Below are 16,652 nucleotides of genomic sequence, written 5' to 3'. Positions count from 1 at the left end.
GTAAAATACACCTGAGAGTCTGGTGGCTACGTCTAAAACTGTGGCCGTAGAACTTGCACATTCACACATCTAAAACGGTGATCTGTATTACTGCAATAGAAAGAGGGATGAGGCAGCTTACAGGAATCACGACAGGCAGCAGCAGCAGCACTGACAGTCAAGAGGCTTCACAGGTGAGGAAAGGTATTAAGCAGTGTTTGAAAGAATACTGAAAATGTGCACTCAAGCAGAGGTACTGTTACATTACTAAAATATTACTCAACTACAAGTGAAACTACTGGTGATAAAAGACTACTCCTGATCAAAAACTACTCAGACTAAATGCTGATAAGACGGATGATTTACTTCAGTTTAATGTGGCGTCACTTTTTGTTCAGTGGCACTTTATTAAATGGCTTCTTACATCTTGATGCCTGGGGTTTAGGGTTCAAGCCAACACAACTTGAGCTCAGTGGCTCAAAGTTTGATTTTGATCATTTAATTCATTATCCTGATAATTAATTAAAGAACTGAAATTGTTCCTCTGGGTGCTACCCACTGCAGAAGACGACCTCTTTTCCCCCTCACTTTTGAAATGATGGCTACATGCCTGGATGAAGGAAAGGAGATGGGAAGGTAGAGGGGTCAAAAGAAGGAAAGCAGGATGTTTCATGATGATTCATTCATTTTTCACCATCCATCATCTCATCCTGAAACACACAACTGTCTAACAGACAGATGAAGCACTCGTCTGGAGGTTCTTTTTATTCGCCCGTCACCTTTTCACCCCTCAAAGTGCAAATTCACACTGTTCCTCCAGTTTAACAAGAACCCAAACTTTCTTCTTCTGTTTTCCTGTATTTATACGACTGTCAGCTTCTTCAGCTGTGTTTTATCTTCCACTGCTCTCTTGGACAGTATATGTGTGTACGTGTGTGTGTTTGAGTACACGCACGAGTGAGTGACAGAATCCAGCAAAGTACAAAATAGTACAAAAGAGTTTTTCTCTGGTCCATTAGTGGCCTCGAAAGGAACAAAGCTTCCTCTCCATCTGCTCTACTGGACAATGATACAACGGGCCAACACCTGTGCCATGACCCCGGATTCCTACTGCATGAAGCCAGACAATGTGTGTGTGTGTGTGTGTTTCAGGACTCACACTCTCTGTGTGGTTAGATGTGTCACAAGACGGAAGTGCTAGTTTTATGTTGCTGTGTTTTACCTTGCATGTTTTTATTGTGCTTAATTTGACTGTTTTTATTTGCATGCTTTTATTTTATCATCACTGGGATGCTGTGATTTTACTTCCTGCTGTTAGTGCCAGATACCTGCACCTGCTAGAAAAGTCTCTTACAGACTGACAAGGAGGCCACCCAACCAGACAAGACCAACGAGGTGGTGGAGAGGAAGGCCTTTAGCAATGAAAATATGGAAATAAATAAGTCAAGGTGTGATGGACCGGGGGGAGAGAACAGCCTGAGAGGACGGCTCAAGAGGCAGCACCAAAAATGGAGCAGAGGAAGCTGGAGGGAAGCAGCACGAGAGAATGGCAGCAAGGCAAGATGACACGGCGTCAGAAACAGCACAGCAGTCAGCAGTCCCTTCAGGGGTGGTCTGCTGAGAGGCGCCGTGCAGAGGAGCGACCAGCGGCAACAACTCTATGGCGCATCACAACCAACTGTGCCGGATTAAATCAGTATCTCCCACCTCCGCTTGGGTGTAAGCCAGTGATGGCGCTGTGTACGAGTGACTGCCGGCTGTCTCTTGTAACAGGTTGCCTGTGAACGTGTGGTTTTCCCAACGTGAAAGACTTGAGCTTCAATGTTGCGACGCCATATTGGCCTGAACCTGCTGCCAAAAACCCTGCAAGACTGAGATAAGGACAGCTGATTGTTTTTAATCCTTGAGCTGCTTCCTTTGACCTTTCTTTTTAAAATATGTCTCTCATACGAAAATGCTAAAGTCAGCACAACACATTCTCACTCTGACCTCGTCACATGTCCACGTTTGGTCATGGACTCTCCACGTCCACATATGACGTCCAAGGTACCCTGGGTGTGTTGGTTGCTGACGTTCTGGGACGCCGTGTCAACTTCAGCCTGTTACATGCATTGTCTGTTTTCAAAATACACTTCTGTTTTCACAGGAAATGTACAGTTTGCATACAGTCTCTTTCAAAATAAAAGCACTACATCGGTACAACAACGGACCTGCTTACATTTGGCCAACACATGCATGTGGTAGGTTTTAGGCAACAAAAGCACGTGGTTGGGTTTAGGAAAAAAGAACAGGGTGTTGCTTTACAATTTTATGGGAGGCAAACACCGGCCTCCCGGGTGAGAGCCACCACCCCTCCCACCCTCCCTGCTCAGACATATTTTGTTGTTGTCCTGCCGTGTTTCCCCCTGACACCACCATGCGCCGTTAAGCAATGACAGTGACAGGCGGCATATCATGCTGATGTGAAAAGACAGCTTTTTTCGTCACTGCCTGACGCCGGGGGTCGCTAACCATATGCCGGTTTTGGATGACTGAATGAGAATGTGTTGTCCTCTCCAGGCTTCAGTCTATACCTGGCAGATATAATGATCAGCTCTACTTTAGTTTACTGTGCACTGATTTTAGTGCTAATTAGCAAATGTTAGCATGTTAACATGCTAAACTGATTTGGAGAGCATGGTAAACATTATACCTGCTAAACATCAGCATGTTGCAGCATGTCATCTATTTTAATCCTTTTAGATCTCACTGCAGCTTTTGATACCGTGGATCACTTGATTTTATTGGAGCGTCTCAAGAAATGGGTTGGCATCTCTGGCACTGTTTTAGACTGGTTTTACTCATATTTCCAAAATAGGACTTTTAATGTTGCTATTGGTGACTGCAGATCTTCCACAGCATCTTTGTCTTGTGGAGTACCTCAGGGGTCAGTCCTTGGCCAGTTGCTCTTCTCACTCTACATGTTACCACTAGGACACATAATCCGCAGACACAATATTAGTTTCCAATTTTACGCAGATGACACACAGCTTTATTTCTCTTTCAACCCTACCATCAACCAGCAACTAAACACTCTCCAGGTATACCTAAATGAAGTACAAATCTGGCTGTCTAATAATTTCCTACAATTGAACCCAGACAAATCCGAAATCATTATCATAGGCCCAGCCACCACACACAATCACATCTCACCACAACTTGGCTTATTCTCCACCAGCATCACCCCTAGCTGCAGAAATCTTGGTGTCATTTTTGATAGTAATCTCAACTTTAATCAGCATAAAACAACTGTCCAGACTTGTTTCATCCAACTACGCAGAATCTCCAAAATCCGGTCCTTTCTGTCTCCCAAGAACCTGGAAATTGTCATTCATGCATTCATCACATCCCGTTTAGATTACTGTAACTCACTCTACTCCTGCCTAAGTAAACATAATCTTTCCAGACTTCAGCTTATTCAAAATTCTGCCACCAGACTCCTCACAAATTCAAACAAAAGAGTACACATAACCCTGATTTTAGCTTCATTACACTGGCTACCTGTGCGTTTTAGAATTGATTTTAAGATTTTAATGATCACTTTTAAGGCCCGGATGGGACTGGCCCCTGAGTACATCAAAGACTGCTTAGTCCCATATGAGCCAAGGCGTAGGCTGAGATCCTCCGGTGGGCCCCTATTAGAGATTCCAAGATCTAGATTGAAAACCAAGGGCGACCGGGCCTTTGCTATCAGGGCCCCGTCGCTCTGGAACGACCTGCCGGAGGAGATCAGGCGAGCCACATCTCTATCCTCTTTTAAATACACACTTTTTTAAATGTGCTTTTACTTAATTGCTGTTGTCATCTAATAATATACTCTAATAATGTCTAATGTTTTATTGTTTTTTATCTTCTTATAATGTTTTTATATTATTGTCTTTTTATTGGATTCTGCCTTTTTATTCTGCTGTTGTAAAGCACCTTGTAACTTTGTTTGGAAAGGTGCTATACAAATAAAGCTTATTATTATTATTATTATTATTATTATGTCAGCATTGTCACTGTGAGTATGTTAGCCTGCTGACATTAGCATTTAGCTCATAGCACAACTTTCACTAGTAACATCCTCAGCGAGCTGCAGGCATGGCTGCTTTTTCTTGTAATATCAGGGTGTTGATATTATTTCGGTTGTTGCGTCTTTGTTGCTATAGCTGCATTTATAAAGACAACACTGATAAAAGTAAAAATGTTTTTCATTTTCCACACAATATCCTTACTGATATTGAAATTGTGTTTTATTAAATGACTTATTCAGTGTATTAAACATATAACTGTAACACATAACTACCTAACAGACGAAGCAGCAGAAGAAGGGTGGATTGTTTCTCTTTTCTTCCGACAGGATTTTGTACAGTCATGTTTAAATTCCTGGTGTTGTCCCACTGTGAGTGCTAACTTCAGTTTTCCAGTGTCTGTATTTATTCGTGTGCGTGACGCTCGTTGCTTGCAACACGCTGTGTGACTGGCGAATAACAGGCAGCGGTGGAGAGACCCCTTGATGTGAGGAACCGGGACATTTTTAACCAAGTTCTCATAAGCTATGCTAATGAGCAACACCCCTCAGGAAATGGAATCGCTCTACTCCTCCACTTATATGTGCGTGACTCTGTGTGTGTGTGTGTGTGTGTGTGTGTCTGTGAGCTAGCAACGCCAACCTTTGTTTAAACCCCAATAAAGAACTTCCTGCAAGACGGAACCTGGAGACGGACTGAAGGTGGGAGGAAGATGGAGAATGAGAAAGCCAAAAAGAAAAAGAGATTAAAAAGAAAACGAATGGCGTCATGGAGAGGGGGAGCGGGCGACGAGGAGGAGGAGGAGATGACAGGAGGAAGAGAAGTGACAGAGGCAGAGATGGATAGAAAACAATGAGAGCGGTGCAGATGGAGATGAGGGAGAGTGGTGTTGGGGGACTGAGGTAGAAGAGGGGGAAAGAGAGGGTTATCAGGCGGCTGAGGAGGAGAGGCAGACAGATGGAGAGAGCTGGGGAGCAGCAGCCTGAAGAGAAAAGAGTTTGGTGGAGGGAGACACTGAGTCACAAAGTTACAGTCAGAGAGACAGGAAGTCTTAAAAGTTCAGTCTGCTACCTCCTACTGTCAAACAGCAGCCCATTCCCGCCAGGAAAAGAGAAACGCTCGGATTAACCAAACTGGAAATATTCATGGCTTTTTTTCAAATTAAGAGACACAAAGTCCCAAAAATATGATAGTAAAATAAAATAAAGGAGCTCTCTACCACGTTACACATAATGATTCATTTAACAGTCAAGAGTCCTGCTCAGTGTGTAAAAACAGTTTGTAAAAAGTGTCTAGGGGAGATGGGCGGAGTTATCAGACGTCACGTGAACCCCAAACACGCTGTATCGTTATCATGTCAAAGCAACAAAAGCTCTCTGGTGCCCATTTAACTACCACGACACTACTGAGAGAAGTGTATGTGGAGAGAAGAACATGACATCAGCAGGAAGAGACCTCGTTAAGTTAGCTGTTAGCAGTTAGCAGCTAGTTACCATTTCCTCTAAGCAGCTGGTGGACACAACCAACAGCTCACACAAGTTGCATTGATTTAAACTGTGAAGCGCTGAAGCTCTGTTCAGTAAGAATCAATACTGGACGAGGGTAAATTATAATGTTCTCGTGATGTGTTCAATGTAATCTTGTAAAATGCAGCTTTTGGTGAGAAACTTGGATAAATTCAGCTGTTTGAAGAAGAAATGTGTCGATGTTCTCACAGCACTATAACATAGATATTAGAGATGAATTATGATGGAACATATATAGTAAAAAGGCTTTACTTATTTTAAAAGATGTTTTTCATTTGAAAGAAGGTTACGTTCAAGGTTGTTTCACCTTACTATATAATGACGAAAACTCTGTATGTGTGTGTGTTCCACGTTTTTCTCCTCACTGACTTGGTCAATCCATGTGAAATTTGGCACAGTGGTAGAGGGTCATGGGAGGATGCCAATGAAGCAATATTACATCAGTTGGCCAAAGGGGGGCGCTATAGCAACCCATTGAAATGTCAAACTTTGAATGGGCATATCTCATGCCCCGTATGTCGTAGAGACATGAAACTTTGCACAGAGATGCCTCTCCTCATGAGGAACACATTTGCCTCAAGAACCCATAACTTCCGCTTATATAGATTTTCCGCCATTTTGAATTTTTTGAAAAACACTTCAAATGGATCTCTTCCTAGGAAGTTTGAGCGATCTGCATGAAACTGGGTGAACATAATCTAGGGAGCAATATCTAAAGTTCCCTCTTGGCAAAAGTTGGAAAACTTACTAAAACTGAGCTTCTATAAGGCAATGAATATTGCGGAGGGCGTGGCTCATCACATAAAGGTGTAGAACATCTCAAGGGTTTCACCCATCACCACGCAACTTTGTAGGCATATGACCACACATAATCTGAGGGGACCCCTCCATTATTGACCCCATCAAACAAAATGGGGGCGCTAGAGAGCTCATTTCTTATCTAGGCCTTTACGCCATATGGAGTTTTCATTCTGTCTGTCCCACGTTTTTCTACTCACTGACGTGGTCAATCTATGTGAAACTGCACATAGGCATTGAGGACTGGCATAGGTAGAAGGTGACAAAGCTACCAATGGGTATGGACTAGTAAATGTGTATTACTGAATTTGTAGCGTAATGAAGGACTGAATGACTTTAAAACTGTTCATTTACTTTTTATAGAGTACATTTCCGTGTTTCCCTGGAAAATAAAATAAGAATAAATAACAACAAAAAAAACAAAAGAAACACCAATAAATAAACATCAGTATCAGCTATACTTGTGTGCTCGCCTCGGGCACCAAATGTACTGGTGCAGCCAGTGGCTGGTTTGAATATGGGGACAGATGATTACTGCTAAACTGGTTATCTTTGTGTCACTGTGCATCACATCAACAACACGTGGGAGCTGACTGAGCACATCTGAATGGGATCTGGGACGCTGCTGTTATGTAGCATGTGCTGAAACCACTGAGCTATTGGCACTCCAGAGACTTCACATTTGAACAGAAAGCTTGTGTTATGAGTATTTAAAAGATGAAAGTGTTTACCAGGCAAAGAGGGTCTTATTAAAGACACTGTTGAGTCACATGATGGAAGTTGTTGGATTCAATGGTTTTGGAACTTGAGTCATACTAGCAAGTAAAAGTCAATATGCCTCAGCCTCTGCAGCTTCGATCTTGACCTGCCCTTTGAAAATCTGTCTGTTCTGCGAAAATGCTAAAGTCAGTATAATGAGATACAACGACCAACACATTCTTTCTCCGACCTCGTCACATATTGATGTTTGGTCATGGACTTTCCACGTCCAGATACGCCGTCCAAGGTACCCTGGGTGTGTTGGTTGTTGACGTTCTGGGATGCCTGTTACATGCTTTGTCTGTTTTCAAAATACACCTCAGTTTTCACAGGAAATTTTAAGTTTACATACAGTCTCTTTCAAAATAAAAGCACTACATTTTTTTCTTTTAAGGCCGTGACACACCAAGCCAATGGTCGGCTGTCGGTCAAAGTCAGAACGTCAGTGAGTGTCTGTCGCCCTAGTTTTTGCGGTGTTTCCCGCACCGTCTGCACTTTGGTGTCTGCGGCTTTTCGGCCGATTGAGCATGTTGAATCAGCGGCGGAGCTTGTCGGTGAGAGAGATCACTCTGATTGGCTGTTCAGGTTTTATTTCCTCTCCCCTGTAGTGAGTGAATCTGCCTGTAGTGAAACCGGGGCTAACCGGTGCTTCCTCCTCAGGCTCCACTTCACTCAGCTGCCCCACAGACCCGCTGCTTCTTCACACTTTAACCTGAATAACAAACTGGAGCTAGCTGTGAGGCTAGTGGAGCATTAGCTGCAGCATGACCGGAGGGAAGCACAGCCAGTTAGCCTCCGCTAGTCTCTGAGCTAGCCCCTGCTCTCCGTTTGTATCCTTTTGGATCCAACCGGAGTCTGCGGAGGAAATTCCAGGACCGTCTGGATGTAATAGTCTGCTACTTTGTTTATTTCATGCATTCCTCGGACTTCTGGTTTCCCTTTTTGCGTTATTTCTTCTCACGCAGGCGCAGAACGTACGTGCTACTTGGCTGTCAGACGTAGTCCGTGTAGTGTGTTCAAATGCAACTGACACAGGGCGACGTGAGGCGACGTAGACGACGCAACAGTTGGCTTTTGTCGCTGCTAGTTCTTTGATGTCGGTTTGGTGTGTCAGCAAAAAGAAGTGGTCACGTTTTGCCAACACATGCACCTGGTTGGGTTTAGGGAAGCAGGGTTTAGCTTTCTGGCAGCAGATCATGCCGATGTGAAAGGGCGGCTTTTGTTGTCGGTGTCTGACGCCAGAAGTCACTGACCAAGCGCTGGTTTTTGACTACTACGGAGTGAGACCTGGTTCCAATGACAAGTCCAAATTTTTACTTGGTAAGTTCAAGTTTTTTTAATAATATATTTATAATTAACACTTATTAACAATATGTTGTATTCCTTGGTCAAATTGTTGATGTTATTATTCTGATTTTGTTTAGGTTTTGATATTGTAACGTTCATCATTCTTAACCTTTCAGTTCTTTTTCCTTTTCCAGGCGGTAAGCTTCCACACATTTGACCACCAACATTTGATTTGCACGTTTGAATGTGCAAAATTAGCTGACGCAGTTTAAACTATCATTATGTCTTCTTCACATTCTACACAATTTTATGAATGGCCAAAAAGTCTTGGGTGGGGCCAGGCCATGTGTTCCTGTAGTACAATGTTCATTGTTCAATGTCAGTCATCACAGAGTGAACTGAGACATGTTTACAAAGGTAAATACAGTTTCTTTTAATGTTGTCACATGCTTAAGATGTGACTGGGATTTGATTCTGTAACTACAAAGCCCCAAACACAGCTGAAGAAAAATAAGAAGTTGATGTAACTTTCAGGATGCAGCTGCACAACGAAGCCCAAATGAGCCGTACGTTCTAGCTGACTGAGTGAAAGTGTGATAAAAGGGAGAGAAGACAGGATGTCAGATAGACACAGGTGGAGGGAACAAAGACAGGGGGAGAGGATGATTGAAACATAGTGTAGAATCTATTACTAAAGCCATCAGGGGGGATGGATGGACATACAACTCAAAGAGAAGATTGGTAAACAACAAGGGAAGAGACGGAGCATTAACCCTGTGTCGTCTGCAACCTGAGGAGAAGTGAACCTGAGCTAATGGATGTGACAGTGGCGATGGCAGCTCTGCTTTTACAAAGGGGATTATGAATACCTTAATGATATGACTCTACTCAATGTGTACGCTTGCTGGAGTGTTGTGATTAAAAAGTACATTTCACAAAGGAGGCAGAGCTGCAGGAGACCAGATAAAAGAGTTGGGAACAGTAACCCCCCTCCCCACCGCCGCCGCCAATGAAAATGGAGCGCAAAGCAGATAGTAGACAATTTGATATGGAAGAGAGGTTTACACTGATGGGAGCTGAGCTAAATCACTGCAGAAAGATACTATCTTTTGTTGTGGCTGATAAAAGTAAGCAGCATAAAACACTAAAGAATTTTAAAGTGATGAATAATCTTTATTTGTATCCTGTAAAAATGTGAATGGAAAAAGAAAAAAAGCAGGTCATGAATTCAGTGAAAGCTCTGGTGGAAAATAAAGGCCAGTCTGTGTGTTGCATGATGCCACAGTGACCACGCTGATGTTATACTACATACATGTACATAACCATGTGTTGTCCACACTCTTGCTCATCTTAGGGGACTGCTCGTGTTAGATTTGTTGGATGTCCCTGTTTTTTTGCAGTTCCTAGAAGAAGTCGGAGTTTCACAGGTTAATGACCTGACTAGTTAACCTAAAGGATGGACAGACAGGTGAAGGGTCATACACACTGCCCAGTGACCTGGGTCCATGTTAAGCACTTGGAGGAGAAACATTTTTGTGCACCACTGCCCATCATCTAATCTCTGTAAAGAGATGCTACAATAGCAATGGGAGCGTTCTGGTTTACGTCTGTAGTCGGAGTAGTATTGACCGATCATGTTTGAGCGGGCTTTGGTTGCATGCAGGTACACAGTCCATGTCAGGGGCAAATAAATGTTGAAGGCCAACACATTCTCACCCAGACCTTGTCACATATCCACATTTGGACTTTCCACGTCCACATATGACGTCCAAGGTACCCTGGGTGTGTTGGTTGTTGACGTTCTGGGACGCCGTGTCAACTTCAGCCTGTTACATGCATTGTCTTCTTTCAAAATACACTTCTGTTTTCACAGGAAATGTACAGTTTGCATACAGTCTCTTTCAAAATAAAAGCACAATGTCCTTCAATAACACATGCATGTGGTTGGGTTTAGGAAAAACGAACAGGGTTTGGCTTTCAAATCTTACAGGGAGAGAACACCGGCTTCCCAGGTGAAAGTCACTACCCCTTCCATCCAGCCTACTCGGACTAACGGCGCCTTAACTTTCATTGTTGTCCCACTGATTAACCCCTGACGCCGCCGGGCACAATGAAACAATAACGGCGACCAGCCGCATAGTAGTGACGCAAATGGACGACTTTTTTCATTACCGTCTGATGCGGAAAGTCACTGACCAAATGCCAGCTTTTGACGACTTCAGAGTGAAACCAGGTTGTGAAGTAGGTTGTGACGGTATGTATTTTTTCTCACAGCGGTGACAGAGTGACGTCACAGCCCCCCGTTGTATTTCCTCGAGAAACTGATAATTCTCTCCGACAAATACGGCATATTGCCTCATCCAAATTCACTGGCTGCCCCTTGTCATCCGGCACAAATCCAAAATGTATCCAAATTGGCGACTTAAAGGAATACTCTGACGATTTGGGAGTTATGCACTTTCCCTATCATTTTCATATTGAGACAACATGATGGACATCGTTGCTTACAGTAAAAGTGAACAATAAACTTTACAGGAACCCTGAAGCTGGCATTTCTGCACGTGCATTTAAAATAAACATGTTTAAACATTAATTCAAAAAACGAGAGTCCGTTTTAGTCGTTTTAGAAGAAGTTTGATACATGAACTGTAGTGTTTACATCCTGCGCAGAGGGATACACCGGTGAGCAACAGCTGCAGCTGGCTCTGGGACAGGTACGCTAGGTCACTCGGTAAAAACAAACAAAGACACGACACAGACGATATTACAAGTGTATCCCTCCACGGATCACAGTGTAGGACGTACTGACCCCAGTGCTAACCGCTGAGACCCAGCCACTGGACGTACAGACACAAAAATGATATCCATCATGTTGTCTCAATATGAAAATGATAGCAAAAGGGCATAACTCCCAAATCATCGGAGTATTCTTTTAACATTTGGCTTGGGAACTAGATCCGCTGCTATGATGAATCAGCTTTTTTTTTTTTCTGTGCGGTGATGACCTCTTCACCGCGGTAGGCATCACGTGGCCGCGGTATTGCGGTGATGCGGTTATTGTCACAGCCCTATTGAAGGCATGGGTCAAATGCAATCTTGTAACCCATCGGCTACCATCGACAAAGATTTAGCCTTTTATTCGCTTTTTAAAAAATGTATCTGCATTCATACGCAGATATCAGCGGCTTAATTATCGTCAGACCAATAGAGTGCTCCAGGGATAACAATTCTGCGAAGTTGATGCGGAAGTTAGCCTGTCCCTGGTCCCCTTTTCAAAAAGCCTACAGGATTTTTCCATTTGATTTTGGATTATTGCAGAAAATAAGCTCTGTGGCGAACAAAAATTTATGATAAGCCAGTGAGCATTGTCGAAACATGTTGGTGATTTTAATGTTCATCATGAACTAGCCATTTAATAAAGGCCTTTTAACTTTTGCACCAGAGAAGAGTTGCCTTGGATTTTGTTTTTTCAAGATGTAAAACATTTACATTTATATATACTTACACGTTTTGTTCAACAAGATAATCTTCACAAATAACCACTTTTATGATTTTTGCAGCCTGAATGCAATCACTAAACCTGACCTATCTTAATGATAATTGAGTCTGATTATCAGGGCAGGTAGCAGAGGGGTTTCTGGGAAGTGTGGTCTTCATTTGAGAACACTGTACGCCTGTACTGTTGATCAAAAACCATCTGACATCTTGTAATTGTTGTCTAAACTGAGGCGCCGTCGTAGCACACAACATGGTGAGTTAGGGAATCTGAAATTGTGATAAGTTGATAAAATCACCTTCACTGAAGGAACCGTATTGTCATGAACTGGTGAGTCATGAAATCACCAAATGTCTGAATAGGTCATGCTGCGAGACAGACAGGCAGACAGACAGACAGAGAGACAGAGAGACATGTATCCAGTTTCAGACATAAATGACAAGCAAGCAATCCACACGCCAGTCAGCCATGCATGAGCGCTGAGCACGGTTGTGTATTTGTGTGTAGAGCACAGTGACTATTGGCGAGCTGTCAGTCGCTGTGACACACATCCTGACGTGCAGCAGCCCTCTAAGGCCTCCCCTGGAGTCTGTCAAGAAGAAGAAGGGGAAAGAAAGTGTGTGTGTGATTGTGTGTGTGTGTGTCCGTCCATGTGCGTGTGTCTGAGTCTGCAGGTGGTAGAAAGGTGTGGGTGTAGATCAATAATAATCAGCTGCAGTAGAAGTGGAAGTTCACCCAACAGTGACTCGCCTCAAACACACACAAGTGCACACACAAATACATGCACAGCAGCACTCAAAAACCAATCCATACACCTCGTGACACTGCGTTGTAGCCCAAACTGTAGTGACAGCCCTAAACTGAAGGAAGTACACACACACACACACACACACTCACACAACCTCAAACAAAAGCGCTTACTCATGCTCAAAAAGTACCAACTCAAAACTGCCTGCGTCTAACTTCATTGATTTTCCATACACCTCTGCACCCTCATCTTTCTCTCCCCCCTCCACACCCTCGACCCTCGACCCCCACCCTGCCACCCACCCTCTCTCTTTACCTCTTCGAAGTGGTCTTGATGATGTCAGAGACCTTCTGTATGTAATCGGTGGCGAGCACCACGATCTCTTCGTCTTCTGAGAAGTTGTCGTGGAAGATTCTGTCCAGCAAGCGTTTCCAGTGAAGCTATGGTGAGAGGAGGAGTGATGTCGTTTTAGTTTTATTTACCCCTTTAAAAACAACAACAACAACAACAAACAAAACAACAAAAGCCTTACTGTGCTTACAAGTTAAATCCTGATCTAAAATAACCATGAAGCTCTAACCCCTACCCAACCATGAAGCAAACCATGACTAAACCTGCCAATCTGCAGCCCTTTTTAAACAGGAGTTTAAATCAGTCTTTTTTCAGCATTGGCAGTATAAAAACACAATCGGGGAGTGCAGCAAAATGCCGCCTACCTACTTTTGTTTATACAGAATGCGCCTTTTTCGGGGCAATGGGGGGCGTGAGCAAGTAAGACACGTAGCTCAGCGTGTGACGTAAACAGTGACGTGGGAGGGAAGCCGTGGCTGGTCAGGCGGCAATTCTCTCATAAGTCGGCCCGTACTTCACCATCCCCGTCATCTGACGGTTAATGGCCTCTTCATTTGCGAGGACAAGGAGGGCGCGCAATTCCTTGTCTCCCCAGTTGCTCATCTTTACAGTGTCTGTCAGGTTTGTGTTTCCCTCTTGCTACTAGCTGCTCGCTAATTCCTGCTATCAGCTGTTTCCTGTTCATCCACCGCCAGTGGCTCGCACGTGCGGCGTCATCAACAGCCCCTCCCACAAGTCTTCAACCGCCCCTCCTGTAGCGGAAGGCCGCCTCGGTCTGTTTAAACTTAAAGGGTTCCACCAATATGTCTACTCTACGAGGCGGAAAATAGGGCGCCTCGGATCAACTCGCCAATCTGGCTCTGTGTGTCTAAACGCTCGCAGCTTGCCGGCAAAACAGCCCAACATTCGTGGAAAAGTTCTATACCAGACTCATTAATGTTTGACCCTGACCTGTTGAGTAATCAATAGGGCTGGGTATTATTTAAAAATGTATGATATCACTACTAATACCAGCACTGTTAAAGTGATACCAATAGAAACGTCATTAAAAAAAACATAATGTGAACGAAGTGGCGTGTAGTATAACCACACTTTTGATTGCTCTGAACTCTGTCACCCAACATCACCACACCACAGACTGTCTGGGTTGTAGCTGCTGCTGCAGGAGTGTGACCAGGGCTAAGTGTTAGCATCACACGGCTAACGTTACCTAACAGTTATCAACAGGTTTAACAACATGTCTGAGCAGTTTCATTGTCAGTGTGAGTTTGTTGGGATCATTTAATGTCCTGGTGTTGGATCTAAAGCCCCATTTCCACCAAGCAGTTCAGTTCAGTTCAGTTCAGTGCGCTCTTTTTACGGTTTCCACAGTAAAAGTTGTGGATGGTACCAACGGAAGCGTTCCTTAGCGTCCCCATGTTTGGTCCCCCCTCTGTTGGGGTACCTAGCACACAGATGTGGTACTAAAAGGTGGAGCTGTGAACACTGCAGTCTGATTGGTCAGTAGAGGACGGTCACTCTGCTCAGGGCTGAGTTGTGTCTGGTTTTGAGGCTCATGTAACCACTGTTCATACTGTGGAGAGTTTTATTAGTAAACTGTAACTATAAAATGAAAGGATGTTTTGCTGCCTCTCACAGCAGCTGGAGTCTGAGAAACAATAACTTCATTCACTGGGCCGACTGCCGGTGACTTTTAAGGTGGAACGTTAACTTGTAATGTTACTCAATGAGTTGATGACAACGGCAGACACGGCAGCAACAGAAAGTTTTCTGATCTGGCAGTAGGGCTGCAACTAACGATTATTTTCATTGTCGACTAATCTGTCGATTATTTCTTCGATTAGTCTGCTAATCATTTCATCGAAAAATGTGTTAAAATGTTGAAAAATGTCGGTCTGTCGCACCCAAACCCCAAAATTACGTCATCTAATGTCTTGTTTCATAGTCACGCCAAAGGGTTTTAGTTCACCGTCACGGGAGAGTGTGTAAAGCTGCCAATATCTGAACGTAAGAAGCTGCAGTAAGAGTATTTTGGGGTACTTCTACAGTACTTCTCTATGAAAAATGACTCAAACCGATTAGTCGACTACTAAAATAGTCACCGATTAATTTAATAGTCGATTAGTCATCGATTAGTCGACTAATCGTGGCAGCCCTATCTGGCAGTGAGGTGTGACAGTCTGAGATCAGAACCCGGTGCAGAAAGGATCAAATCCAGTTACTGTTTGACTAAAGAAGTTTTGATGTTACTTGGCTCTGGGTATCAGGTACTGACACACAGTCCTAGTAAATGAGAGAGACTCAGAGCTTACTGCTGACTGTAGGGAACTAGTGGTTATAGAGGTGCTCAACAGCTGTGGGATTAAATGATAAAAAATACTGTGATATATGCAGAGTAAGACTATAGATAAGTTTTGTGAACACTCAGACCTCTGCAACTGTGTATAGGTAACATACAATGTGGATACTTTTATTAATAATTTAAAAGTTTTTTCGTAATGATGTAAATACCGTTAAAGTTTTGTTTTCTAACGAGGACAAATATTTTGCACATAAACTCATTTATGTTCATTAGACCTTAAAGACATAAATGAGTCGTTTCAAATATGCAGAGGAGGAGTGGAACTGCAGCGCTTAAATGTATTGATAATCCTATATTCATAGTGTGGGGTATCCATGCCAGGCAGATTAATTTAGCTGCCTCTTCATCGTCATTTGCATTTTCTGTGCACATCACATCTTTAATATTTTAACATGTAAATAAAGATTACAGCGTAGAAACAAGATGAAACAACTTCACTATTTGGTTGAAATGTTTAGGCCAAGATGACAAGACAGTGTGTGCTCTAAGTCAAAGGCAGAGAAGGTTGGGATCAACTATCTTAGATCACCTATTCTGAATGTTATCACTCTATTAATTAGGTGTTGGTCGGTGTCTCAGCGTTACAGATAGAGGTTAGAAGGCTCCTGCTACACCAGTGTTTTCCTATGAAAAGTAATACACCCAATTCAAACATAACCCACGCATTTTGAAATGCTGCGATCACTTGACTGATGCACTGACGCAAGTTAACAAGGAAGTGATCGTGAGCAGTCTTGTGGGGTGGTGCGTTGGGGTGGTGGCTGACGGTACCTCCTCATCAGGTTTCTTTTCCTAATCCCAACCTCCTTAATTTTATGTGAATTATGTAAGTTTATGTTAAGGACGTTCAGTTGCATGCACAAGTTTAAGCACTCCTGCTCAACATTTCGAAAAGATGACCTGACTTCCAAAAGGCATGAAGTTCATGCTGCAATGCTATCAACTGTTAAGTGGCAATTGACAACGCTATGGTAAAACGTGGTTAGTTTTAGGCACAAAAACCACCTGGCTATGGTTAGGCAAAGTTTACATTTTGGCTTACATTACCCATGTGTGGGGCACAAAAGCTGCTGGAAAAGCAGTTGTTAAAAAACACCCACGTTTGAGGTCAGACTCACAGCTGATATGCCTTGACGTCAAAATAATGAACAACTAGGGATGCACGATCATATCAGTACGTCATCGGTATCTGCAGATATCGGCTTTAAAATAAAACACCAGAATCGGCTAAGATGTACAGAAGCGTATTGTATTCACTTGACAAATAAAAAAAGCCCTGTTTTTCTGAGTATTT

The 16,652-nt window shown here is 43.2% G+C and overlaps 1 protein-coding gene across 1 annotated transcript in view; it reads right to left on the bottom strand.

Annotated features, from left to right (window-relative positions):
• LOC125889154 (endothelin-converting enzyme-like 1) overlaps positions 1-16,652 on the bottom strand; it is an 82,270-nt gene that overhangs the window by 44,490 nt on the left and 21,128 nt on the right. The window contains exon 6 of the mRNA XM_049576905.1: positions 12,961-13,085. Within this exon, the coding sequence (XP_049432862.1) occupies positions 12,961-13,085 (125 nt within the window). The remainder of the gene's footprint in view (positions 1-12,960; positions 13,086-16,652) is intronic.

The sequence above is a fragment of the Epinephelus fuscoguttatus genome, linkage group LG5 (assembly GCF_011397635.1).
Source record: "Epinephelus fuscoguttatus linkage group LG5, E.fuscoguttatus.final_Chr_v1".
Lineage (NCBI taxonomy): Eukaryota > Metazoa > Chordata > Actinopteri > Perciformes > Serranidae > Epinephelus > Epinephelus fuscoguttatus.
This window is presented reverse-complemented; position numbering and strand designations above follow the sequence as displayed.